General features: G+C 40.6%; 2 protein-coding genes across 2 annotated transcripts in view; one reads left to right on the top strand and one right to left on the bottom strand.

Moving 5' to 3' along the window:
* The window catches only part of TGIF1 (TGFB induced factor homeobox 1), a 398,124-nt gene that overhangs the window by 64,185 nt on the left and 307,417 nt on the right, over positions 1-26,522 (top strand). The gene's annotated exons all lie outside the window — the stretch shown is intronic.
* The window catches only part of MYOM1 (myomesin 1), a 149,619-nt gene that overhangs the window by 86,309 nt on the left and 36,788 nt on the right, over positions 1-26,522 (bottom strand). The window contains exons 6-10 of the mRNA XM_082258207.1: positions 24,754-24,846; positions 19,400-19,488; positions 19,245-19,304; positions 12,438-12,602; positions 9,450-9,611 (exon numbers count right to left, since the gene is read on the bottom strand). Coding sequence (XP_082114333.1) covers positions 9,450-9,611; positions 12,438-12,602; positions 19,245-19,304; positions 19,400-19,488; positions 24,754-24,846 — 569 coding nt within the window. The remainder of the gene's footprint in view (positions 1-9,449; positions 9,612-12,437; positions 12,603-19,244; positions 19,305-19,399; positions 19,489-24,753; positions 24,847-26,522) is intronic.

Below are 26,522 nucleotides of genomic sequence, written 5' to 3'. Positions count from 1 at the left end.
TCTTCCAAACTGTGTAAATATTAGGCTCTTACAAAATGGTGAGGATGTCAACTTATGGAGATCAAACCAGTATATGATATACACTGTATTATCAAAAGTATTGGGACATCTGCCTTTACATGCGCATGAATTTTAATGGCTTCCCCGTCTTAATCTGTAGGGTTCAATATTGAGTTGCGCCCCCCCATCCTCCTGCAGCTATAACAGCTTCAAATCTTCTCAGAAGACTGTCACAAGGTTTAGGAGTGTGTCTATGGGAATGTTTGACCATTGTTCCAGAAGTGCATTAGTGAGGTCAGGCACTGATATAGATGAGAAGGCCTGGCTCGCAGTCTCCGCTCTGATTCATCCCAAAGGTGTTCTATTGGGTCAGGACTCTGTGTAGTCCAGTCAAGTTCCTCCACCCCAAACTTGCTCATCCATGTCTTTCTGGACCTTGTTTTGTGCACTGGTGCACAGTCATGTTGGAACAGGAAGGGGGCATCCCCAAATTGTTCTCACAAAGATGGGAGCATGAAATTGTCCAAAATGTCTTGGCATGCTGATGTCTTAAGAGCTCCTTTCACTGGAACTCAGGGGCCAAGCCCAACCCCTGAAAAACTAACCCCACACCATAATAAAATGATTTGGACCAGTGCACAAAGCAAGATCCATTTAGACATGGATGAGCGAGTTTGGGGTGGAGAACCTTGACTCGCCTGCACAGAGTCCTGACCTTAACTCGATAGAACACTTTTGGGTTGAATTAGAGCAGAGACTGCGGGCCAGGCCTTCTCATCCAACATTAGTGCCTGACCTCACAAATGCGCTTCTGGAAGAATGGTCAAACATTCTCATAGACACACTCCTAAACCTTGTGCACAACCTTCCCAGATGAGCTGAAGCTGTTACAGTTGCAAAGGGTGGGCCAACTCAATATTGTACCCTATGGACTAAGACTGGGATGCCATTAAAGTTTATGTGCGTATAAAGACAGGTGTCCCAATACTTTTGGTAATATAGTGTATCTCTCAGGTATCCGATACTCCCACCATCAGGTGTCTCACTTAGACAAATCTCATTTGGTCAAATGGCTGCAGTGTCCCCACTGCTGAAATATTGGTTTATAACACACTCTATGTCCCCACAACAGTTTAGCCAAGCAATAAAATTATATAAAAAAGAAGAAGCTGCATATTGTGATAACGTTTAAAAGAAATCACCTTTAATAAAAAGTATTGTGCTTACATGTATTTTTTTTTTTTTTGAAAATTATTTTTATTAAGTTTTAGTGAAAGAAACAAAATACAAAACAGAGCCGTTGGGCATTCCCTGGCTCAACAACACAAAACATAACAATACACAAAGGCATAACAACATCCCCAAACAAGGCTGCACCCAGCTGCTACAATAGATCAAGCTTCACCATTAAGGATTAGGCAAACATTGACAATCCATTCACCTCGGGACAATCCAGGAGCCCAGGAGAGTGGTAGGAGTCCGACTCCACTGTACACTGGGGAGGAGGAATCCATACCTATCATGTGCCCGGGATCACCCCACCAGAGCCCCCAGCATCATTGGTGGTTTCGCTAGATTCCAACCAAATGTCCCAAACCTTGCAAACTTCTGTGGGCAACCTCTGTTGGCATAAGTGGCCTTATATAGTGGGATCACCGAATTTACCAAGGATTTCCACGCGGAAAGAGTGGGCGCATCAGGCTTTCGCCATCTGATGACCACCAGTTTCCTCACGTAAAACAGCAGAAGGCCCAGGAGAGTGCGAGTCGCCACTGAATGAGCTAAATCATTTACAAGTCCAAGGATACAGTATTCAAGCTTGAGAGGCACGCGGATAGTGGTCACCCGAGTCACAAAGTCCAGAACTCTGGTCCAGTACACGACCAGGGGCGGACAATGCCAGAGCATGTCCGTATATGCGGGGTCGACTGCACCACAGCACCAGCAGGTCGCGGGGGTACCGCGGAAGGCCCTATGCAGTCTAGTCGGAGTCAAATGAAATCGGTGGAGAATTTTGTACTGTACCAGGCGGTCCCTGGCGGCCACCAAATGACGGAAGGGATAATCCCAAACATCCTCCCAATCCTCTGCATCGAGGCCAGGGGCCTCCACCACCCAAAAGGCCTGCAGGGCCTCCAACCCAGAATGCACGCTAGGGAGCAGGGTACTATAAATGGTAGAGAGAGGTTTTTTCAACGTCTCATTCCGGAGAATCGCCTCCAAGTCAGCTACGGTAAAATCGCAGGGGGAGCCACCAAATTGTTTGTGGAAGGCATGTCGGAGCTGTAGGTAACGAAAGAAATGGGAGTTGGGCAGCGAGAAAGCGGCCTTTAATTGATCAAACGTCAAAAGCGTCTCACCTCGGCAAATGTGGGATAGATAGAGGATTCCCCTGGTGGCCCACACAGAGGGATCCGGAATGGAGAAAAACTCCGGCAACTCCGGATTCATCCATAATGGGGAGTTAGGGGAACGGCGGCCAGGTCCTGTCCGAACATAAGGGGACTGCAGCTTCCATGCCCTGATCACCGTCACCATCGAGACAGTGAGTGGGTACGGGGCTTTCACTCCACGCAGCAGTAGGTTACGCAGTGCCTCATAGGAGCCGACTAGAGCCGCCTCCAGAGCCACCGCAGTATTGGAAGTGTCGGAGATCAACCAGTTGTGGGTATGCGTTAGAAGTCCAGCCACATAATACCGGAAGAAATCCGGACACCCCAACCCCCCTCGAGTCCAGGGTCGCTGCAACACTGTCAGGCGTAGTCTGGGAGGGCGGGAACCCCACAGAAAAGTAAGGATGTGGGAATTAATCTGGCGAAATACAGTCTTAGGTATCCAGACCGGGGAATGGCGGAGCACATATAGAAGAGGAGGGAGCAGTTTCATTTTGACTAAATTGATGCGTCCTATCAGAGTCAAGGGAGTGCTTACATGTATTTAAAATCAATTTCTCAGTGGTATGAAGCACGGCCGTGGGACCATTCATCAGGCTTGTGTGAAATGACATCATGTACTAGCTCCGCCTGACTAAACCATTGGTATTTATTCAGTTTTATTTGGAATTGTATATTTTTGAACAAAATGTGTATAATACTTTGTAAAAGTTTGGTTATTCACGCAAAGGGATAGCGCACAACATGTTTACAGTAAATTTTTAGCAATATCCAAAAACTTTATATAATTATTCAATCAGCGGTTGCATTGATATTTCCAGGATTTCCTACTCAAACTCTCCTCATGTTACAGCATTTTTTCCATCTATAAGTAAATGAAGTGCTATTTCTAATGCCTATTAATCACCCAAAATACATCATACCTCTCCTATAAGCGAAAAATGATTAGCAATTAGTAAATGTCTATAATATATTATTTAAAAAAATCGAATGAATAAATAATACCACTATTTGAGATAAACAACAATGTCCACAATGTTATCATTTCTTTTCTGCAAAAAAATCTTTGTAAAGTGACTTGTGAAATTCCTAAATTTGGCAATAGCGTTATGTGCAACAACCAGTTCAAATTTGTATCCAATTTAATAAAGTGGATATACAACAATATCTGGGTTCTTTCTAAATGTGATCCCAAACACTATTTTTTTTCCCAGTGCAGTAAGAACTCACTGGATCTAAGTGACCCATGAAATGAATAAGCGGTTCAAACACACTTGATTTACATGGGGATTATCAATACACCACTGCATGTCGTACACCTATTACAGTAAAATCTTGGTTTGAGAGTAACTTGGTTTGAGAGCGCTTTGCAAGACAAGCACATTTTTTAAATACATTTTGACTTGATGTCAGTGTTATTATTTATGGTATTAAGCTTTGAGCATGCACTAGCACAGCACTACACCAGTGTTAATTTTGGCAGCAAATTTCAATTTAGTTTTAGTTATAGTCTTTTGACTAAAATGCCATTTTAGTTTTAGTCGTATTTTAGTCAACTGAATTGTTTTAGTTTTAGTCGTATTTTAGTCGACTAAAATTGTGTTAATTTAGTAGACGAAAACGTTTTAGTCGGTTTTAGTAGACGAAATTAACACTGCTTGATATACAAGCGATGTCTTGATATACAAGTAGCGCCATGTATAAAAAAGAAGAGAGGAGCCTCTAAAGTGTAGCAATATGGTTACATTTAATGAAGGATCAATATTTAGCAACTCACATGGTTGATGATTAAAACAGGCACATCTAAGAATGCAGGCATCTGGGGTAAAGCTGTCCACATAGACCATCCTCTGCACAGCCATCTTCATCATCCCTGCCCCGCTGCATTCCATGAGTGATTCAAAGCCTCACTTTCAGATCACTCTACTGCAGGCTATTCTTCCCGGTCACGATTGCAGACTGACAGTGGTGAGAGTTGGTGGTTCAGAAGATGGTCTATGTGGACAGCTTTACCCCGGATGCCTGCATACTTAGATGTGCCTATTTTAATCATCAACCACGTGAGTTGCTAAATGTTGAACCTTCATGAAATGTAACCATATTGCTACACTCAGAGGCGCCTCTCATCTCTCTTATATTCTGCAGCTCTGCTAAATTTTGCTTATAATCCCCTTGGGAAGGCTGCATATTGTGGATGGACATTTTATGGTTACACAACCTATCACATTGCTATAATCTTTGTATATAGACTATAAACTGAAGGACTTGTGGAACGAATCATCTGAGTTTCCATTATTTCTTATGGGGAAATTCGCTTTGATATAAGAGTGCTTTGGATTACAAGCATGTTTCCAGAACGAATTATGCTCGCAATCCAAGGTTTTACTGTATTTATTTCCTCCCAAAAGTCTATAAGGATGCTGTACGTCCCCCAGGAAGACCTATTGTGAACTGGATAGGATCTGTGTCAGCCTGAGCGAGGCAATATATTCATTTTTTTCTTAAACCTATGGTATCTGATACGAGGGCCTACTTGAGAGATACCAAGCATATCATACAAATGTTAGAGGGTCTTTCATTCCCTTCTAATAGTATTCTGGTGACTGCCGATGTCAGTACCCTGTATACTATTATAGGCCATCATAAAGCTCTGTCATCTGTTAAGTGGGCTCTTTGCAGATCCCATCTTTCTAATAAGCATAAAAGATATATAATAAGTTGTTTGGATTTTTGTTTAAACCGTAATTATTTCTGGTATGATCGTCAATTTTACCTACAAGTCAAGGGAGTTGCAATGAGCACACGTTTTGCCCCCAGTGTGGCCAACCTTTTTATGGCCTACTGGGAGGAGGAGACAGTTTTTCATCAATGCCCTGAGCAGCTCATCTGTTATCGTAGGTATATTGATGATCTGTTTATGATTTGGAAAGGATATCAAGCCAGCCTCCGAGTCTTTATGGACAGATAGAATTCTAATAGCAAAAACATTTCCCTGACGTGGAACACCAATATGGAAAAGATGGTTTTCCTTGACTTGGATATTTTTAAAAAGGGCAGTTCCCTTAGAACTCGTAATTACTTTAAGCCAACCGATAGGAATGGCTTAAAGTAATCCTCCTGCAGCTATAAATGGTTTAGAACATATTCTAATTTATTATAATATGTTCTGTTGTGCAGGACTGTTTTATATTGTTTCTGTGTTTAGGTGTAAGTGATTTATCTTTAGTGTTCAGCTGGCATTTATATGGTAGGAGTTGTTTGCGCTATCAACAATGGAAAACAATCAGAATATAATACAATCGAGTATTTAAGTAATTAATCACTGGATTTATATCTGCTATTGAATTCTGCTTGATGTGAGTCTGGCTGGTATTTCCTAGAAAAAAAGTTTGATTAGTGTTAGTAGAGGGGAAAACCTGCTGGTGGCTTTTTTGAAGAAAAGTAATTTTGGATGTACTGTCTAATTACTGCACAAAGCATTACTTTTAAGACATCTGTGATAAATTATGATGAACATTATACTTTTGGACGTTTATTAATTTACAGTATGTACACTATTACTTGTTACTTATTACTTAAAGTAATTGTAAATTATCACCTTGCAAAACAACCCATTCAGTTTAAAATAGAAAAGAAATGCAAAGCATTTGTATATAGATATAAATAAACATTATACACCTACACCTTATACACATTATACAACATTATAATACCTTTTTCCCCCTTTTTTATAAGTAATCACATTCTCTTTGTTCCCTGCTGCATAAGACCCGGGGGAGAAGTAGCAGCACACTGAGCTTCCTAGTGAATGGCTGTGCAGGGGAGGCGTGTCAGGGCAAGTCTGATCATTGGAGGAGAGCACACTGAGTTCCCAGCATAGCTAGAGAACTGAGCTCGGTGTGCTCTCCTGCTTTGTGTGGTCAGTTTTTAATAAGAAAGCAGAGGGACTAGCAGGGACACCAGGGATTTCCCATAAAAGAAGTAATACAAAGAGAACAAGATACTTTCTCATACAAGTACATGGTACAACAGGCACATATCAGGAATATAAAGTGTTGAGGTAACAAATGCTTTTTTTTTTTACATAAGGTTACTGCCAGGTTTGGGAATTACACAAGTCACTTTACAAAGATTTTTTTGCAGAAAAGAATTAGATAATTCTTTGAACATTGATGTATAGCACACATATTGTCATTAAAGCGGAGTTCCGGCCTCAAAATCCACTTTGGGCCATCCGCTTGCTGAGTGTCACCTAAAAAACAAATCTATACTCCTGATTTTTTTTTTGTTTACTTACCTTGTTATAGAAGAAAATATACTTACCTTCCTTCCACTTCCTCCCTCTGTGGCCGCGGCCCACGCCGTCTCTTCCGGCTTGCGATGACTCCTGGGAGCTGAACGCCATCGCTCCCAGGAGTCAATGCACCTGCACCGGCCCCGCTCGTCACTTCCGGTGCAGGCCCGTTATTCCCTGCTAAACAACTTCTGGGCATGCCCCGAAGCTGTGCAGGGATGACGCGCCTGCACTGGAAGTGACGAGCGGGGCCGGGTACAGGGCATTCTGGGACTGCGACGTCACCAAAGAGGACGCAGAAGAGGACGCGTTCGCTTCAGCTGCCTACACCTGAGATGGCAGCGCTGGAGAAGAAATTTTCAAGGTAGGTATCTCTTCTAAAAGGTAAGTGTGACCTGGGACAGTTCAGAGGCTATCCATTGTGGAATGCACTAGCCCTGACTGTCCCGGGGGTATTTTTAGTGAAAAAACGTATCCGAGGCCGGAACTCCGCTTTAATTACCTATTTTTTAAATGAATTTATTCAATGAATTTACCAATTGTTATTTAAAGTTAGTTGATGGGGAAAGTAAAATGTATTTTTAAAAGTCATAAAAATAGCACTTTATTCACTCAGGCCTCGTTCACATGGGTGCTGATGCGCATACACTGCGATCGGGCCATTTGTATATGCATCCCTAGCTAGCAAGTGCTGCATGCAGGCAACCTATTCAAGACTTTGAGGAACATGGTCTGCATTCGAGGACACTCACTAGCACGGCAGTCACATTAGGATGAGCGGCTGCGTCCTAATAGGACAAGGGCAAAAAGAAGAAGTGCACTGAAACTATTCTTATTCTTTACGGACACTACCCTTTTTTATTTCACAATGATCTGCAGAATATGATGTTGCTATGTTCATTAATATAATGACAGAGATTATTTGAAGGTGTATCTATTTGTGTCTCTGTGGTCACGGTTGCTTATTTTCATATGTACTGCTGAACATAGCATAGGTGTCTTTTTGGAACCTTCACTTATAGCCAAGAATGACAAGCACTCCGTCGCTGTTGGTCTGCCAGACCATCAGCTGCTCCCTGTAACAGCTGACACAGAGATTAAATCTGTCCCCACACTGCTTGAAATGTGATCCAATCAGCTCTACTCAAGAAGAAACACTTTATTAAATTATAAAACCAAGCAACAAGTGGGACAAATATGTTCCTGTTGCCTTTAACAATAGATATTATGCAACCGTGCATCTCAATTGCATATTTTTCCAGAATCAAAATAAGATTAAGGTCAGACCTATGGGCACCATCATGAGCTGGTGACAGTATAATGTGTGCTAGCTTCTAGCTAACAGATTGACAACACATATTTTAACATTCCAGTGTTACGACTGAGCTTGGGCTTCTGTAGCATGGCATTGCAGAAAGGCATCTCTGGCTTATTTTTTTGCTTAGACTTAAATTTTTGTAAACCAAATTATTTTCCTAAATAAAAAACAAAACAAAACCAGGATTTATACTTAACTGCTCTGTGCAATGCTTTTGCACAGAGTGGCCCTGAACCTCCTGTTCTGGGGTCCCCGACTGGCGCTCTCTGTTCCTCCACTTCTGCGAGTGCACCCTATAGGAAGCTGCTTGCTATTGGGTTACTTATGCAGGTGTGCTCCCGAGGAGGGCTGTGTGTGTCCTGCTTGGCCCTGCTGCCTGCTCTCTCCTCACTGGTTTTGACTGACAGCAGCAGGAGCCAATAGCTCCTGCTGCCACCAAAGCCTCTAGTGAGACCAGGAAACAGAGCTGCAGCAGACGGGCATAGCACTGGATCGAGAATTGACTCATGTAAGTGTATAAGGGGGGGCTGGAGGAGCTACTATTGATACATTTTTTACCCTTATGCAGAGAATGCATTTAGGTAAAAAAAAAAAAAAACAACATTTTGCCTTTAGAACCACTTAGCCTGAGTAGCTTGGGAAAAAACATCTATTTTTAAGATGGAACAAGAAGATAAACTGTTATTTTTACTTAGCTATTTTTCGCTCATTTTTATTTATAGCAGATGCTTTGTTTATTGAGAGGTTTAAAGTTTAGCAATAGCAATGTCTACAGCTTGAATGCAGAGATTAGGGTTGATTTACAAAAGGCGAATAGACTCCTTCCTTTGGAAGGGAAGTTGCATTTTGCAAGGAAACTTTCCGCAGAGCTTAGTGAGTGAGGGGCAGCTCTGCTGATTTCCGTCATCCAATCATGTGCTAACAAAAATGCTGTTTTATTTTCCTTGCACATGACTGGGTATTCTTTGCAAAGTAGAATTTCCCCACATTCACTAAACTCTGGGGGAATTTCCCTTGCAAAGTGCAGCATGCCTTGCAAAGTAAACAACCTATTTGCATTTTGTAAAACAACCCTATTGATACATACATACTTTATTCCAAAATAAAAAAGAACGTTTCAAATATATACATATTGTGCTCATAAGATTGCATACTTCTGGCAGAATTTGTAAAATGTGAGCTGTTTTTGCTGCACCATGCCACAAATCATCCCATGTACAAAACCACATCTGCCCATTTGATCCTAACTCCATTATTCTGACTTTGACAGAGTATTTAAAGACTTACTTAGCTATATAGATGATTTTGGTAAATAATAAACCGATTTGAAATTCTTAGAAATCGATTGTAGAAAACAACTAATCAGTTGTTGATTTAATGGATAAATACACAACTGCAAAATTGTGTAATATTTTTGTTTTTGGAATAATGAACTTTCTCTTACCCCTGACAAACACATATGCGCTGTATTGATCATAGTACTCTCCCATCACTACTCGCAGTGTGTACAGTCCTTCATCTTCTTTATTCATATGTCTGAGAGTCAGGGTGGCATGTCCTCCACTCCAGTGCATACTGACCCACTTGTTGGGGGAGACCAGAACTCCTAAAAACAATGGAGGTCAAAATTCATAGCTGTGCAAATATGAATATTATCACATTATGTTATGCACAATAAGCAATCTCTAACCTTGTCCTTAATCCTTAAAGTGGTTGTAAATCTACTTAGTAAAATCATGCAATCCCCTGGCTTTTATAATACAATGGGAGAGATTTACTAAAATTGGTGCACACAGAATCTGGTGCAGCTGTGCATAGTAGCCAATCAGCTTCTAACTTGAGCTTGTTCAATTAGACATTGACAATACAAACTAGAAGCTGATTGGCTACTATGCACAGCTGCACCACATTCTGTGTGCACCAGTTTTAGTAAATCACCCCCTAAGTGTCCTGTATGTGTGCTTTATTTTTAAAAAAAGCTGCTCTATACCTGATATAATAGTGCCGTTCGGCGCTCAGGTAACCAGCCGGCTCTCCTTTCTCCCGATCTGACAGGTACAGTGGGAGGGGCCAAGATTCCCTGCTGATGTCAGTCGGTAGAAGGAGAGAAGAGGAGGAGAGAGCCTGCCGGTCACATGACCACCGAGCAGCGCTATTAAATCAGGTATAGAGAGAGCTGCAGATAGCAGCATCTAACGGAGGCCTGTAAACTGACCACGGGTTTAGGGCTCAGCAGCCATGATATATTTACAGGGGGGAGGGCAGAAACTGGCAGGATCAGCTAGGTTTTTCAGGTGTTACCGGGGGCCAAATTACACAACATAAGCACTGTGCTGTTTAAAATGCTTTAAAGGAACAGGATCCAATTGTTTTTTTTAGGTTAACAAACACTTCAACATTATTATTAGGAGGCAAAAGTTAAATGTAATGTGCAATTATACCCTGGGAGCCCATAAGTTAAAATTGAAATGAGTTAACCCATTCTAATGAAAAGCTGACTCTAATCAGCTTACAAAAAGTCATGAATAAAATAATAAATCTAGGATTTAATAAGTATAGCACTAAATTAAAATTATAGGTGCTGAGAAAACTGCCAAAAGGTATCCTTTTTTCTTTACTCCTTAAACCCATCTGGAGAATAGACTATCTACTTCTCTAAGCATAGAACACACTGTGAATCATTCTTTTGCATATACATTTACACAGACGCCAGTGTGACCCCATTATAGGCATCCTCGCTGGGGCCATACACGGGAGAACCTACAGCCTCAGGGATCCAGTGGCGCCCACGTCGGCATCTAACACAGCGGAATCTTCTTTTTTCTTTCCTTTAACAGCCGTGACTCTCTAGTCACTTCTTAAGTAGCCTACAGGTACGAATTTTTAAGAATCCAAGCCGCATCTACACGTGCAATATATATTGTGTATCTGATAATTTACCTACACTATATTTGACAAAACGTTTATGTAACTAATCTAAACAATGCTTATTATGTCATGTAGGAAATCACAAATCTCCCCACTTCAGACCTCTGAAGAAAGGCCTGCGTGCCTGAAACGCGTCGGGTGGGAGGATTTCCTTCAAGAAGTCAACATGTACCATTGAGTATATGCAACACAATTCTCTCCATTTTCTTTTGCAAATTATACCTATATACACTATCTGTACAATCTATGTGACCTGTTTGATCTATGTAAGATCAATTTTAAACTTTGTTTAATAAAACAATTTAATTTTATCTACTTGTGGAAGTGTGTTTGCCGGTAAAGTTCCACACCCTAAGGGGACCCCCCATTCTGCTTGTTCAGTTCATAGGGATGTTGGCAAACCACTTCTAAGCTTTCACATAGCTGGGGTATATAACTTCTAAATTAAAATGAAAACAGAAATGTGTAAAAGTTGTTGGGTTGTAATCTTTTACTATTTGAATGTTTTATGTGCATATGTAATTTGTCCTTATTGTATGTAACAGTCTAAGAAGAATTTCTTTAGGGTGTCTAAGAAGAATTTATATAAGGAAAATATGATATTGTTGATATTGCTTGGTTGGACAAAGTCAATTTGTGTAGAAGAGTTACTGCATTTTCTCTGATAAATGCAGAGATAAATAAATACATTTTCTCCGATAAATGCAGAGAAGACTGGAAATAGAACGTAGAGGTTTGGTTTACTGACATTGTTAATAAGTTGTTATAGATGTTAGGCATGCCTAGACCAGGGTCTTTCCTAATTATACCAGTGTGTGTGTGTGTTTGTGGGGAGGGGGTTTACTATTACCATATTGAGCTGTACCGGAATGGTCCATAGCATAAACGTTAAGAAAATAAAGGACAAATAATTATTTTAGGGGTATAAAGCACTGCTTAAGGTCTTAAGAACAACGAGGTTCATGGATTGTACATTTATTTATAACCAGCCTAGAGAGGGTGAGGACAGTAAGGGGCAGATTGCACAAAGGGTCACAGAAAGTGAATGAAGGAGTACTTCATCTAGTTATAGATACCAAAACGGGGAGGGCAGAATATAGAAAAAAAAATGTCATTGGGCTATACAGGTGAAGAATGGCCCATAGAATGAGAGAAGCAGTGAGAGATGTGTGGGGAATTTATCAAGAGGAGGAGAGTGAGTAGTAGGTATACATAAGGTGTGCGGTAATGCTAAAGATTATCAGAATTGGTCAGTTCCCAGGTAATGTGATTCACTACTGTAGTGTAAAAGTGATGGGCACACAATGAACATGTTACATAGAATGTTGATTTTCTGCATATTGCAGATAATATAAAAATACAAACTAGGACTGAGGTGTAAATGTGCAAGACAGGAAAATAACTGCAGAAACATTCTATGTAAGAACAAAGAAATGGTGCATTGTTATCTTTTTAAAGCCAGCAGAGTATTATAGCAGTCAAAGAATTTAAAATTGTTTCCTACCATTTCGGTACCACTGAATTTCTGGCTGGAATCGTTTTATTTGTGGGTGAACAATAACCGTGGAACCCAGACTCAGTGTATCACCTTCTTTTCCAAAGGAAACTCCAAATGGGTCAATAAAATGAATATCAAACTTTGTAGCAAATCCATATGGAGTGATGGCAACTAAAAAAAATGTAAAAAGAACCAGTAATTAGCTAAACTAATACATACATTTGGCAAATTAGTTACATCCTAAGCTCACATAAAATAGGATTTTTTATTTGCCAGTAAAACACCTTTCTTGAAGTACAGTATAGTACATGGGATCTTTAGTCTTTAATCATGGGTTATATGTAGCTACCTTCAGGTCAGTGGACACTAGCAAAAAAAAAAGAAAAAGAATCCTCTTAATATCCCTTCCTACCACCAGCTAGCCTTGGTTTTGTAGCAAGCAGTAGGGCGATTATAAGACAGAGAGAAAGGACTTGTGTCCTATACTGTATTCCAAAAAACAGATTTTATTGGTAAGTCAAAAATCTAGTTTTCTTATTCGTATAGTAGAGGACACAGGATCTTTAGCCGTTAACCAAGGGAAATCCATAAGCAGTCCAACAAAGGGGTGGGCAACATAAAAACAAACACCAACAGGCCCTTATAACAAATAGGTCAGAAAGGGCCTTGAAAACCTAGAGAGCAGCTTGTAGCACTGTATGCCCAAATTAGAGGAGATCTGAACATCCATTTGTAAATCTAAGAAACAGATGCCTGATGCTGAAAAGCCCTAAGAATCTCTAACAGATCAGGTGGAATGTGCCTTAGCCGAGAAGGAAGGAATCCTATCCTTTAGACAATAGGCTTGAATGTAACTTGTCTAATTCACCTAGCAATAGTGGAGTGAGAAAAAGGGAACCCTTAGGAAACACAAAGAGGGAATCTGATTTCCCAAAAAGAGGCTGTGCCTGAGAGTAGGATTCTTGCCTACCTTGTCAAGACAGTGGAGGGCAAGACATAAGGAGGGAAGAATACTGTCCTGGTTGAGGTGGATTGGGGCTTCCCTTACACCTCCTGTCCAAAACCTCCTGGAATTGATGACATGGTGTAGCAGGATGAGGAGTGGCAAAGGTGCCTGCTGCAGGTCCCTGCATTGTGGGTGGTCAGACTACAGGCTGGATACTTCTGAGATGCTACAGATGCTCAGACTGGAGCTTGACCCGAATGACGGCAAACAGGAGGAGCAAAGGAGCGTGCAGATGCCAGAAGCAAAGTCATAATGAAAATGAGCAAAAATCAACACAACGGAGCAGTAGAGGTACCAAGCCAGAAGTCAGCCTGGGGTTGATATAGCACAAACAGCAGAAGTACCAAAACAACAGGAAAAAAACAACGTCAGCAACAGGAGATGAAGATAAAGCAGGGTCAAGAAGCAAGCCAGGTCAAATACAAGATAGCAGGATCATCATGAGTCACAGGAGCTAATAACTACTCAGCAAATTAGTTGTACTGAATTTTAAATATAAAACAATTAATATTAGGGTGCACTCACACTGACCTGGAATAATCCAGCATTAAAATGAATGTGTGTACAATGCACTGAAATCATATTTCCACTTTAGATATCTATAAAAATATTGCTAACAAGATTATATCAAAAGGTAATAATAAAGCTAATTACAAATGTACATACAGGCAGCGTATATAGATGTTAACAATATGAGCGCAATCTAATATTACTTATTAATATTACAAATTTTAATTTTGTTTGACATCCTCGTGCTCTATGGGACATCTTCTATTCAAGCTTTAAATAGGCCTCTACGCATCAAAAACCAGTACTGGATGTGCAAGCTAAAATCTGCTAATTCATATGTGGGGAGGTACACACTGCCTTAACTCTACGTTATAGTCCATGAGCTGCACCATGCACATGTGCAGATCTTCAGGCATGCCATGATCATCCTGACATAGGATAAAGTTGCTAACTCAGAGACCTTCCACACAGTGGTGATAGCAATAAGAAAGGCCACCTTGCGAGTGAGTCAGACAACAGAATATCCTTAATAGGTTTCGATGGGTGGCCTCTGCAGGGCCGACAGAACCAGGCTAAGCTTTCTAAAGAGTCACAGTGGAATGTTCTGCATTGTGCTTAACACCCTTTACAAACACCTTAATCAAGGAACGACAGGTCCACAGTCCTTTCAACAGAACAGCCACAGCTGAGATTTGTCCCTTGATTGTATTTAAGACCTGATGCTGATATTAACTCAACTGAAGAAAGGACAGGATGTGTCCCATGGGGTTCTTCCTAGAATAGAACTTCCTAGCCTTGCACCACAGTAAAGGCTTTCCAGGTGTGGTGGTATACTTTCAGAGAAGTCGATTTCCTAGCCTTGAGGAGGGTAGGAATGACTGAATCCAATATGCCCCTGTCCCTTAGGACATGTTAGAAGATGGCAAGGCCCACTACAATAAACATCCATCTTTGCATGAAGCTCTACTTGATAGGATATTGCTGAGGAAAACATTTTGGAGGTCAAACAGGGTGAGGTCAGATACCATATAGGATGCATTCTAAGAGCAAGTGGACTGCAAAGGTCTTAGCATGGCTTGGTAACTGCAGGAACACAATGTGGGAGACCTTGGGGTTAGAAAACTAGAGAGACCTTGGGGTGAGCAGACTAAGGCTTCTCTATTGTTACATAAAAGCATACAGCACCAATAAGGGCAGCAATGGTATCCTTAAAATGGATTTAAACCCCCACATGAACAGCCTCAGATGATACGCAGAGATGAGACAAATCTTCCTACATAAATTTTACATGTACTGTATATCTGCTGTCTTCAGCTTTCTATATTCTTTATAAAGTGCACATTGTGTTATAAATTTTCTTCTTGTTTCAGCAATGGGAGGGGAGTCTGGGCATACACTGCGTGTGAGCTGATTGGAGGAAAGGCACACCCCCCCTCTCCTCCACATAGGCAGAGGAATGAAGAAACTTGCAGAGCTGTGCTGTGAATAATCAAGCTCTCTGCTCATCTGTCTAAGTCCCTTCCTCTACAAAAATTTTCCAGCTACTTTTATCTCCTGAGCTTGTCAGAAGTTATCATGCTGAAAACAGAAGAACTGAGCAGCAGAAAGATACGGGACTTAGGGCTTTCAGATAGATAAGCCTGAAAGCCATATTTAGATTAGAAGGAGGAAAGCTGAATGGCAGTAGAATGCCCAGAGAAAGCCTGGAAATCCGACTGGGGCTACTACGGTATACAAACAGAGCATAAATACAGTTCTGTGGATATAGACTCCAAACCCCCCCCCCCCCCAAGTCATGTGAGGAGTCTAAGTTAACAAGGCCACCTGACTCCCAAGCTTGTGAACCACCATGTGCAGTGAACAAGTGAACAAAAGTGTCCACAGTGGGGTACTCACACCTCTGCTGCTCTGGAGAGGGAAGGATTAAGCCTTCTTTACAAGCCACTATAGGCTGATATAGCCAGGTAGGCATCCAGGACTCACTGTGCTGTACTGTACAGGGGGTAATGGAGTTGCTGGGAACATGCCCAGAAAAGAAAAGTGACATGCACAGATGCAGCAGCGCCAGTTGTGACAAATATGCACAGGAATACAGGCAAAAAAATGGTGCCAATTTTAAATGGCTGGCAGTTTCCATCCATGGCTGTGACTCACTGTTTAAAGTGTCACGGCCCGCGCCCCTAAAGACCCAGGCATAGGAGCACCAGCTTTCAGTGGAAGATTTTAAGGGCCCAAGCTCTGTACTTACCATGTCATATGTCTTTGACAAAATATTAGGGATGAGACATCCTGACTTCACCCTCCACAGTGGGCATACCACCAAATGGGTCTCCATTGACAGGGCTCCACCACTGGCAGACAACCACCCTTGACCTGTATAGCACCCTGGGTCTAACTTAAAATGATGCACCACATGCCAAAGTGAATGCCCACACAGGATCCAGCACCTAAAAGCAAGATCACAGGATAGCCCCAAATCCAAGCAGGGTCCAGGTACAGCCTTCAAGGCTCAGCCAAGGTGTCAACCAATTCAGAAGCTGCAAAAGGAGCCACGGTATCTATGGTGCAGCCAGGAATCTTGATAGAAGAGTCATCTTTGAGAAAAATCTTCATAGGAAAGAGTTAAGCCTCTCTCAGCAGAGAAGAGGTTTATCACCTAAGGATAATAGCAAAAACTGAGACTAGCTGGGAGTGGGGGGGTTGGTTATATAGGGCAGGGGTATTGAATTACAATTCACAGAGGTCTGGTCAGTAAAATTTTCTTCTAGCAGAGGTCAGAATATCATGTCGGTACCATTGCGCATTGTCTTGTGCGGCAAACGGCATGTTGCTGCAGCACCATGCGGCTTGGTGCAGTGCAATTTTTTTAAAAAAGCTAAAGGACTTCTTTCTGTGTTTCTTGTGGGTAGTGCAGCCCATGACGTGTCCACCTAATGCACAGATCTTAACCCATTCTTACATCAGCGCCCTCAGTTCCCACTGCAAATCACAGTCCCCTCCCCCTTCACATAAAGATCCCCTCTTGATGAGTGTCCTCAGCTCCCCCTTTACATCATCCCCTTCCACCCCTTTCACAGTAGTGTTCTCACACTTCCTTGACATCAACCCCCATTACCAGTAATGTCCCATTTACACCATTCCCCCACATTCCAGTTCTCAGTCCCCCCACATTCCAGTCCTCAGCTCCCCTACATTCCAGTCTTCAGCTCCCCCCACATTCCAGTTCAAAGCTCCCCCACATTCCAGTCCTCAGATCCCTCCACATTTTAGTCCTCAGTCCCCCCACATTTTAGTCCTCAGTCCCCCAACATTCCAGTCCTCAGTCCCCCCACAATCCAGTCCTCAGTCCCCCCACATTCCAGTCCTCAGCATCCTCATATTCCAGTCCTCACCTCCCCCCACTTTGATGTCCTCAGCTTCCCCACATTCCAGCCCTCAGTCCCCCCCATTCTAGTCCTTAGCTCCCCCCACATTCTAGTCCTCAGCTCCCCCCACATTTCAGTCCTCAGCTCCCCCACATTATAGTCCTTAGCTCCCACACATTGCAGGCCTCAGCTCCCCCACATTCCAGTTCTCAGCTTCCTCACATTCAGCCTTTAGTTCCCCACATTCCAGTCCTCAGTCCCCCCACATTCTAGTCCTCAGCTCCCCCACATTCCAGTCCTCAACTCTCCCATATTTCAGTCCTCAGCGGCCCCACATTCCAGTCCTCAGCTTCCCCACATTCCAGTCCCTAGTCCCCCCACATTCCAGTCCTCAGCTCCCCCCACATTCTAGTCCTCTTTCCCCCCACATTCAAGTCCTCAGCTCCCCCATATTCCAGTCCTTAGTTCCCCAACTTCACAGTCGTCAGACCCCCACATTCCAGTCCTCATCTCCCCACATTCCCCCGCCCCAAATTCAGTCCTTAGCCCTGTTTAAATTCCTCTCCCTCACTGTCCTTACACAGACAGATCAGAGGCATGCTGTGCTGTCTTGATAGAGGCGGTCGTTGCAAGATAGTGATTGGCTGCGGGTATTGCCCTTCATCCTAGCAACCAATCATCTGCTTCTTAACCTCGGGCAGCTCTGTCCTCCATCCAGAACTGCCCCGCCTCCCGCTGTCAGCTCTGTGAGGATTACAGAGCGACGGCAGGGGAAAGAAAAGGCTCCTAAATGGTGGGACCGTGGCGGTCCAAATGGGAGAGTGACGCATTCCGCATTTGGCCTATGGTCCGCCATTTTGGGATGCCTGATATAGGGGAAGTCCCTGCACCTGTCCTTTTTTGCCAGTGTCCAGTCAACTGAAGGTAGCTGCCTTCTAACCCATTGGTAAAAATAAGTAAACACGTGTGCAGCGCTTAATATAATAATAAATTTGTCACATATTGGGTCAGTATGACAAAAAAGTGAGAATGGATAATAATGAGGATCAAGTGGACATCAAAAATAATGAACACCGGCATTGTATGCAAGCCCTACATCTCCCCCGAGTCTCTTTGCTTTGTGTGAAGCATACCGGCTGCCTACTTCCACACTGCTTCTATGGTAACACCTCTGCAGGATTTGTTTTAAAGCGTACCTTGTTTGTGTAAATGTGAGTGCAGAACTTTTCTAAGTCATTAAATTTAAAGTTCGCTACTTACTTCACCATGGGGAGTTCTCTTTTTTGTTTCATTTTGCCATTACCTATGAGGGTGCACTACTAATATTCCTGGAGTATATGTGGTTTGGACAAAAGGATCTATTATCTATTTATCTGCCAACTGTGTTTGTGACAATTACTATCGCAGCGAATGTGGATCTCTGTAATGGGGATCTACTTAATCTGGTAAGAGGCCACACTCATTGGTATTTGGTGGAGGTTTCGCCATCATATCAGCACATGGTTAATGGGATTGCTCCTTAGGGCTCTTTTCCTATGGACTTTTTGTTTAAAGGTGTTCATTATTTTTGATGTCCACTTGATCCTTATTATTATCCATTCACACTTTTTTGTCATACTGACCCAATATGTGACAAATTTATTATTATATTAGGCGCTGCACACCTGTTTACTTATTTTTGCTAGTTGGGGGTTCAACAACTTTTTTTGATGGCTGCTGATATACCATACGTTGTTATCTTTTTTAGATCAAGTGCAGTGAATTTTTATTTTCATAACCCATTGGTAAGGACTAAATATCCTGGGTCCTGTTTTAAGAAAGGTTTTTTTTTTTTTTTTTAACAGCTGGTAGTTGCTTTTTTAGAAAGTATCTGCATTTGTCCTTATTTCATAACTTGTTACCCTATAGGGTAAATAACTGATCAAAACTTACAGCTGAACGGCTCGCCTTTTGAAGTAGTTAAAGGTGACACATCCAAGTCTCCTTTATATCCTGTAAAAAATAAATAAAAATTTAATTTGAACTTAATTCCAGCAAACAATACATTTCTATAAACAGAGAAAAAAGTAAAAAACAAAAAAACATACTCTTCACAACAAGAGAAGCAAATGAAGAGTTCTCTCCTTTCACATTCATTGCTGATGCATGGTACTGAGCTGTATCTTCAAAGTCACAGCTGTAGAAATAAAAATGCAATCAATCACCTAATCAGTTAATAAATATAATTGTGAACTCAAGTTCAAAATACACTTACAAGAAAGATTTCAGAAAAAAAGATATTGAAAAAGAAAAGAAAAATCTTTTGTATAATATATACCTTCATATCATTAATACTCAACTGGGAGCCAGGGGCCTTAATGGGGTCAGGGCCTGTACCAAGTCTATAGTTTTCTTGACATGATAAACAATATTCTTTTTGCTGATTTTTTTTTGAGACTGTAACGAAAGCAGAGAATGAAGATGTGCTGGTCTAGATCTATTCCATGTTGTCACTGTATTGCCAACACTACGGGTTCTGACTGGTATTTACAAAATCTTTACTGCTCTTGGTGAATCCCAATGGCTAAGCAGATGCCAAATTTAAGCATTGTGCCTCATTTTAAGTGTCCAATCAGTTCTAAGTTAACCTTATCATACACTAATGTGGGACATACTGAAGCAACCTGTCGGGATCCCTGGAACAGTTGGGAGGCTGTATGTGGATTGTCATAAGGCATATTTTGACCTCTCCCTGCGAGGGTCATTACAATCTGGTAAGCCTCTACTCTTCTCTCGCTGTGATCTTTGTGGTGATTCCTTTGCTGAAAAGCCTGGAGGTTGGTTTTAGGATTCACAACTTTCCTAATTTTTTCCTCATTTACAGTCATACACCGTTATATGAACATTTTTTCCCCTACATGTTATTTATATGTGATATTTTATGCACTGCACTGAATGTTTTCTAATTTATGCATACCATATATTAGAGAATTGTGTTAGCTGCTGTGTGATATTGTTGTTTAGGAGTTCTAGTGCAGTTTTTTCTATTTTGTTCACCAATAAAATGCTGACAGAGGTTAACCCTTCCATACTTTACACAAAACATGGAAATATGGTATAGATGGTGTTCCACTTTAGTCAGAATATTCTGCCTGGTTCCTCATTAGAGGATGGAAAGTTATGAAGTAGCCTGCCACTGTTCCACATTATGATGTACACTATTTAGGAATATCACAGGTAAAACTCAGGACCATATATTTGTGAATCATGACCAAATTACCATTTAAGGACACTCAAAGATTTGAATGCTGAGTATACTGGAATTACTTCCCAATATTGAAATACATGACATTCTTGGCCTGACACAGATTTATATATTCAGAAAAATTTGGCATCCATTTAAGCGTGACTGCAATAACTTTCTAATTAAAGAAAAATTGACTCATGGGTTGTGGGAAGATAAGAAATTGCTACTAGCAGAAAAAACAAGCAATTTTTCATATTTTATGTATTTAACCAAAGTTGTACATGAGGGTCCTGTGCTAACTCTTAGGAGCCATAGTGTAAGTTATATATATTATTATATATAGTTATATATATTGTATCTTTCAAAAAAAAAAAAAACCATTGAAGCCAAAACAATACAAGTGGCAGTTGCCTTTATGTTTAATGTGTTAGTGACAGCGATTTGGGGTAAAATCTATCTAAGAATGGACTGCTAATTCAAACCCTTTAGGGTGAGGGCTATTTAAGTGCAAAATCAGTTGAAATACACCTGTGTGGAAACTTTTTTTCACATCTCCATGTTTGGATATTTGAAATAAATACAGAATCAACTCTCTTTACTAAATCAAAAAAAAGTTAATAAATGGAAAAGTTCATTACTATATGAAAATATGCAACCACATATGCATCCAAAAAGTGGTTCCGTGCTTTACTGCTGTACTTTATTTAAAGCATAGATCCATAGTTGTGCCAGTTTTTACATACTAAGCTAAAACAGTAATTATTTAACTTTAAACTAGTATTCATGATATATCTTGGTGCCTTTACAAGCTCCAGACGTATCAGTTGCATTACAGGAAATGTGTATGTCCCAGCCTTTCACTTACCCATTATAAATTGCTTAAGTCAGATTTTCTCCAACACTGTGCACAGTCATGACACTTTGCACTTACTAACTATGGCTAGAATTATTTTATGTGAGCATTTATTTTTTCAGTTGCCAATAAACAAAGCTGATTATTTGCCAGAAAGGACTTAATATTATTTTTTAGATCATCAACACCTGTAGCAAACACTGTAGCAAGAAGCAAATTTAAACACAGTTTACAAATCCATAAAATAATACCAATTACATACTAACACATGCATAGCAATAACAAATACAACAAAAGAGTGCATTCCGCCTATGTATAGAATAAGATATTAATATATTCGCTAATAAATATCACATACAACATGATTACTGTGCTAAAATAGGTAATAGGAAACTATTTCTCTGACATTGCACTAAAAAATCCACCCCCTAAAACATGCATCTAAAAAAAAAAAAAAAAAAAAAAATCTTAAAAAGTATAAGTTATATAAATATGTAAATATATAAATATAAATATGTGTGTATCATGTCATTAATTAATATAGTATAAAAGTACAGCATGTTCACTTTCAAAGTAAATCCTTATTTTGCAGAGAGGGTTTTCACCCTATGTTAGTGAACTAGGTGAAAACAAAGTAAAAATTCACTATTTAAAGAATACCAAAACATGTTCAAATAAAATTAAAAAAACATTTTTTTGCTCAGACACAGTTGGATGATTGAAGTCAGAACAACTTCACCTCATTCACTAAGCTAAGTGAAAATTCCCTTGCAAAGAGAAATTTAATGTGCTCTGCTCTATTACTAAATCAACCCCATCGTAAATGCATGGTTCTGAAGAACTACAATCTGCCATTTTGCACTAAAAACTGGTAATTCTGCCTCCAAGTTTGACAGATCAATTTTTTTTTTAATATTGTTCCCAATTTTAGTTTAATTTTTTTTCTTTTCTTTTAAACATAAAGCAGGTTAGACAAATCATTATTGCATAAATAAATGCATGCAATATTCTATTTATTTACAGCACAATTCTAGCATATATTAAAAATATGTTAGTATAATAAATATAGAATTAGTGTATCTTCTGGTACCGAATGCCCTCTGTCAGTCCAGGATCACTGTTGCATTTATTTGTATATTACGGATAATGCTCATCCACTAATACAATGGGAACTTGGTTAGTGGTTAATGAATGAAAAATTATAATGTAACTAACTAAGAAAAACTTCAAGTGAAATGTTGAAAAATATATGTTTAGTATAATGGCTACATTAATTTTCAAATGGTTTAATGAAAAACAAAAACATTGAGACACTGTCCTAATTGGTGAAAACTGTAGGACACTTTTGCCACCCTTTCTGGCCTACTTGGAAGCATGGCATTTAAAATGTAACAGATGCCATTACATTCCCAGTTTATGTGACAATTACAATGTAATCTGCTGACATGCTGACACTTTACTTTGTGCATGTCAGTTATAAGCTCTGTGATCTTTATACATGCATAGGATAGGCAGCCATTGATCTAAATGTGACAGAACCAAATACCACCGGTCATTTTCCACAGGGTATTTAGATTGTCAGACATGGTGCTAAAAGTGCCCATCTGACATCATCCAAGTCAAAGGAAAGATATCGCTGTTGTAGAAGGCAGACGACCAAGTTTACCTTCCTTTCTTAGAAATGCACTTGCAACATGAAGTATTTTGATACGCTGTTATGAGAAACGGGTCCACTTTTATTCCTCCAGTTTTCATAAAATAATCAATGGTATAGCAACTTAAATTTGTAATCAGATAAACTGTAATAAATTATGAAGATTATAGGAAGCCCCTTCTGGGTTTGAATAATTTTTTAATATTTCTCAGGTTAAAGAGAGGGCCCAACTAGGACCTGGGGGAAAGTTAAACTTTGCAAACCTTTTTTTGTTTGTTTTAATTTTTACTAAGGGTTTGAAGGTAAATATGAATAACACCTCCAACTAATCTTCCATCAGCTCATTCCCTACTGTTACAACCTCTTGTACCACCTGCCCCACCCTATTAGATTGTAAGCTTTTCTAAGCAGGGCCCTCTTAATCCTCTTGTATTTTATTGTATTGTAACTGTATTGTCTCCCTCTAACATTGTAAAGCGCTGCGTAAACTGCTGGCGCTATAGAAATACTGAATAATAATAATAAAATACCTGTAAAAAGGCACTGCTTAATGAAAAAAATATCATAAGGGTCCTTTCACACGGCCGCTCCGTGTGTCCGCAAATCATCCTATTTTTTTGCGGATGATTTGCGGACATAATGTAAGTATATGGCATAGCGGATGTCAGCGGAATACCATCCGCTGACATCCGATTTTCCTCCTTTCAGTTCTGTTCGGTTTTTTGGAACGGAACAGAACCCTATTTTTTCATCCGTGTAAAAAACGGAAAGGAAGGAAAATCGGATGTCAGCGGTGTAATCCGCTGACATCCGCAATGCTATAGACTTACATTATGTCCGCATATCATCCGCAAACGGATGGGATGATATGCGGGCACACGGAGCGGATGACAGAAATGTCATCCGCTCCGTGAAAAAAAAAAAGTCCCGCAGCGGACTAAAGCAGCGGAGCGGCCGTGTGAAAGAAGCCTAAGATAAATAATTTTGCTGATCACCTTTAAAAGACAGTTTTTTCCAATTTCTCTGTCAGCATACTTTTACCTGGTTAGAAAAACTGAAGCTGAATACAGTATTTTTAAAAATAGCACAATGCTGGCACCCCAAATTATTTTGGGAGAGGTTTACATTAAAATAACGAGTCACTTTGTGATTTTTTTAAGGCCCTCAGGTGCCATATCACCAATATGCAAGTAAAACACTTTCCTGGTAAGCCTTTGGCAGCTACCTTTGCATGTCCCTTTATTAAAGTCAGTTTAACCATAATCTGGAGCAATCATAAAAATTACCCCTCAGGATCCCTACAATTTTATTAGTTCTGTGATAGCTGGCCATGCTCATATTGTGTTTTTCCAGCCTGCAGGCTGTATGCTTTTTTGACTCCTTTTTGCCCCCACACCATAAATAGCTGCATGTAAGGCACAAAGGTATATTCCCTGAGTGACAAACAGGTGAAGCATGAAATCTGTTAGTGGAAGTGACAGGGAGGTGACAGCAGTCTGTAGGAACACAAAGCTGTTAATCTCTGATCATCTGTGCACTATGAGGTGCACCACAATACGGAACATTCATTGCATGCTTGCATTAGCTAACAATAAGCAACAGGAAACAAATACAGAAGCCCATAATTAAAGATTTTTCTTTCTGTTCTTTGTATGATTCTACATTGTGTGAACGTCTAGTCACTGTTGGAGCTATGCTCATTACTTACTTATATATCTCCAGTGAATGAAGACCATATTCACTTTCAATCTTGTATTTATCAGGATAAGCTTGATCATTGATAGGAACATTATTCTTATACCTGTATAAAAGACACCAGGATGAGCTTAATCATTAATAGGTACAATACTCTTATATCTGTATAAAAGCCAGAAATTAAAGGGGCACATAATAATGCATCTTATACAGTACCATGGCCTCATGTATAAATTAAGAGAGTAAAAGAAGATAATTGGAGGATTGGGTAATCATCATTATTTTTATAATCTAGCAATATATACATTGATTCAGTGCTCTACTATATACTCAGTAGGTGCATATTAATTCAAAACCATTTGGTATATGTGAATTTCTTATAGAGATCTGGAAACAAAAAAAAAAAAAAAAAAAACAAACAGAATAACAAAGCCTTCACAAGTGTAGGAGCACAGAAATGTATCAGTAACTTCATTCACAACAAAGGTGGTATGATTTAGAACAGTTCTAGCATAACTATTCTGTGGTTTGGAGTGGGCTATGTCTATTTTAAGTGCTTCTTTGCTTTACTTCTTTGCTTTTGTTTTTAAAAACATTTTCCACACTCCCATGGCTATTTATTTTATTTAGAAGTAACCAGTCTGACACTCCAGGCATGCAAGCATCCCCCCCCCCACCCGCCCCAAGCAACTGAACCTGATGCTCATGAACACTGGCATCTTTGGCCCCCCTGGTGCCCAGGAGAAGTGCCAGCAATGAAAGGGGGCTTATGTCCCCCTAGTGAACTCATTATTGGGTCTCTCAGAGCTCTAACCAGTCAACCAGTGCGTGCCGGTAAGTGAAAGTGAGACTTAAAACATGAGTAAAAATACTAAATCATTCATTTTTGTCAGCTAACATTTACCTTTCCTGGTTCCATCGATGTTCTAAAATGTACCCGTCATCCAATACAGTGCTTGCAGGTAAGAGGATGAAGGAACATAGTCCTCCCTCCTCACTGCTCAAACTCCTTATTGAGCACTATCTGTTTTCTCACACTTGAGATTATTTTATGTGTCCTCTGGGTATTGAGTTCAATGTCCTTGTCATTAAACATATTTGGAGTGTTTTTCAAAAGACATTTCACTAAAACTCAAACATTAAGTCCCCTTTCACACTGATGGACCAATTGGGTCCATCTGTCAGTTTTTTCAGGCAGACCCAATCGGACCATCCATTGCTCTCTATGGAGCGGTGAATGTCAACAAACATTTGTCCGTTGACACCCGTCGACATGCGTTTTGACCGTGTCCGCTAAAAACAGACGGATGGGGATCTGTTCCCTATCCGCCTGGTGGATTGGATAAGGTGACAGTTGGATGAAAACAGACAGGTGGCCCGTTTTTGCATCTGACAGCCCATAGAGGAGAGCAGGCTGTGTCGTCCATGTCCTCTCTGCATCAGCAGAGCAGACACGGACCTGTCATCTGCCTGCTCAGCGGGGATCAGCAAAAAGATCTCCTGCTGAGCAGGTGGATCCGCTGGCAGACTTCGCCACTGTAAAAGGGGCCTTTTTGTCAGCTCCTGTGCGGAGACACAGCTGTCAGGTCTTTATGCATCTCTATGGGGGAATCAGATGGGAACGGACCGTCGGCTGGACAGATGGAAAATAGGGTTTCCATCCGTCCAGATTTGACGGATCGGATGTCAGCGGACATGTCTCCGCTGACATCCGATGCCCCATAGAGATACATGGGGTGACCGTACAGATCCGCCAAAAATCTGAACGGTCCGCCTGTGTGA

Source organism: Pelophylax lessonae (genome assembly GCF_965119305.1).
Source record: "Pelophylax lessonae genome assembly, chromosome: 5".
Classification (NCBI taxonomy): domain Eukaryota; kingdom Metazoa; phylum Chordata; class Amphibia; order Anura; family Ranidae; genus Pelophylax; species Pelophylax lessonae.
This window is presented reverse-complemented; position numbering and strand designations above follow the sequence as displayed.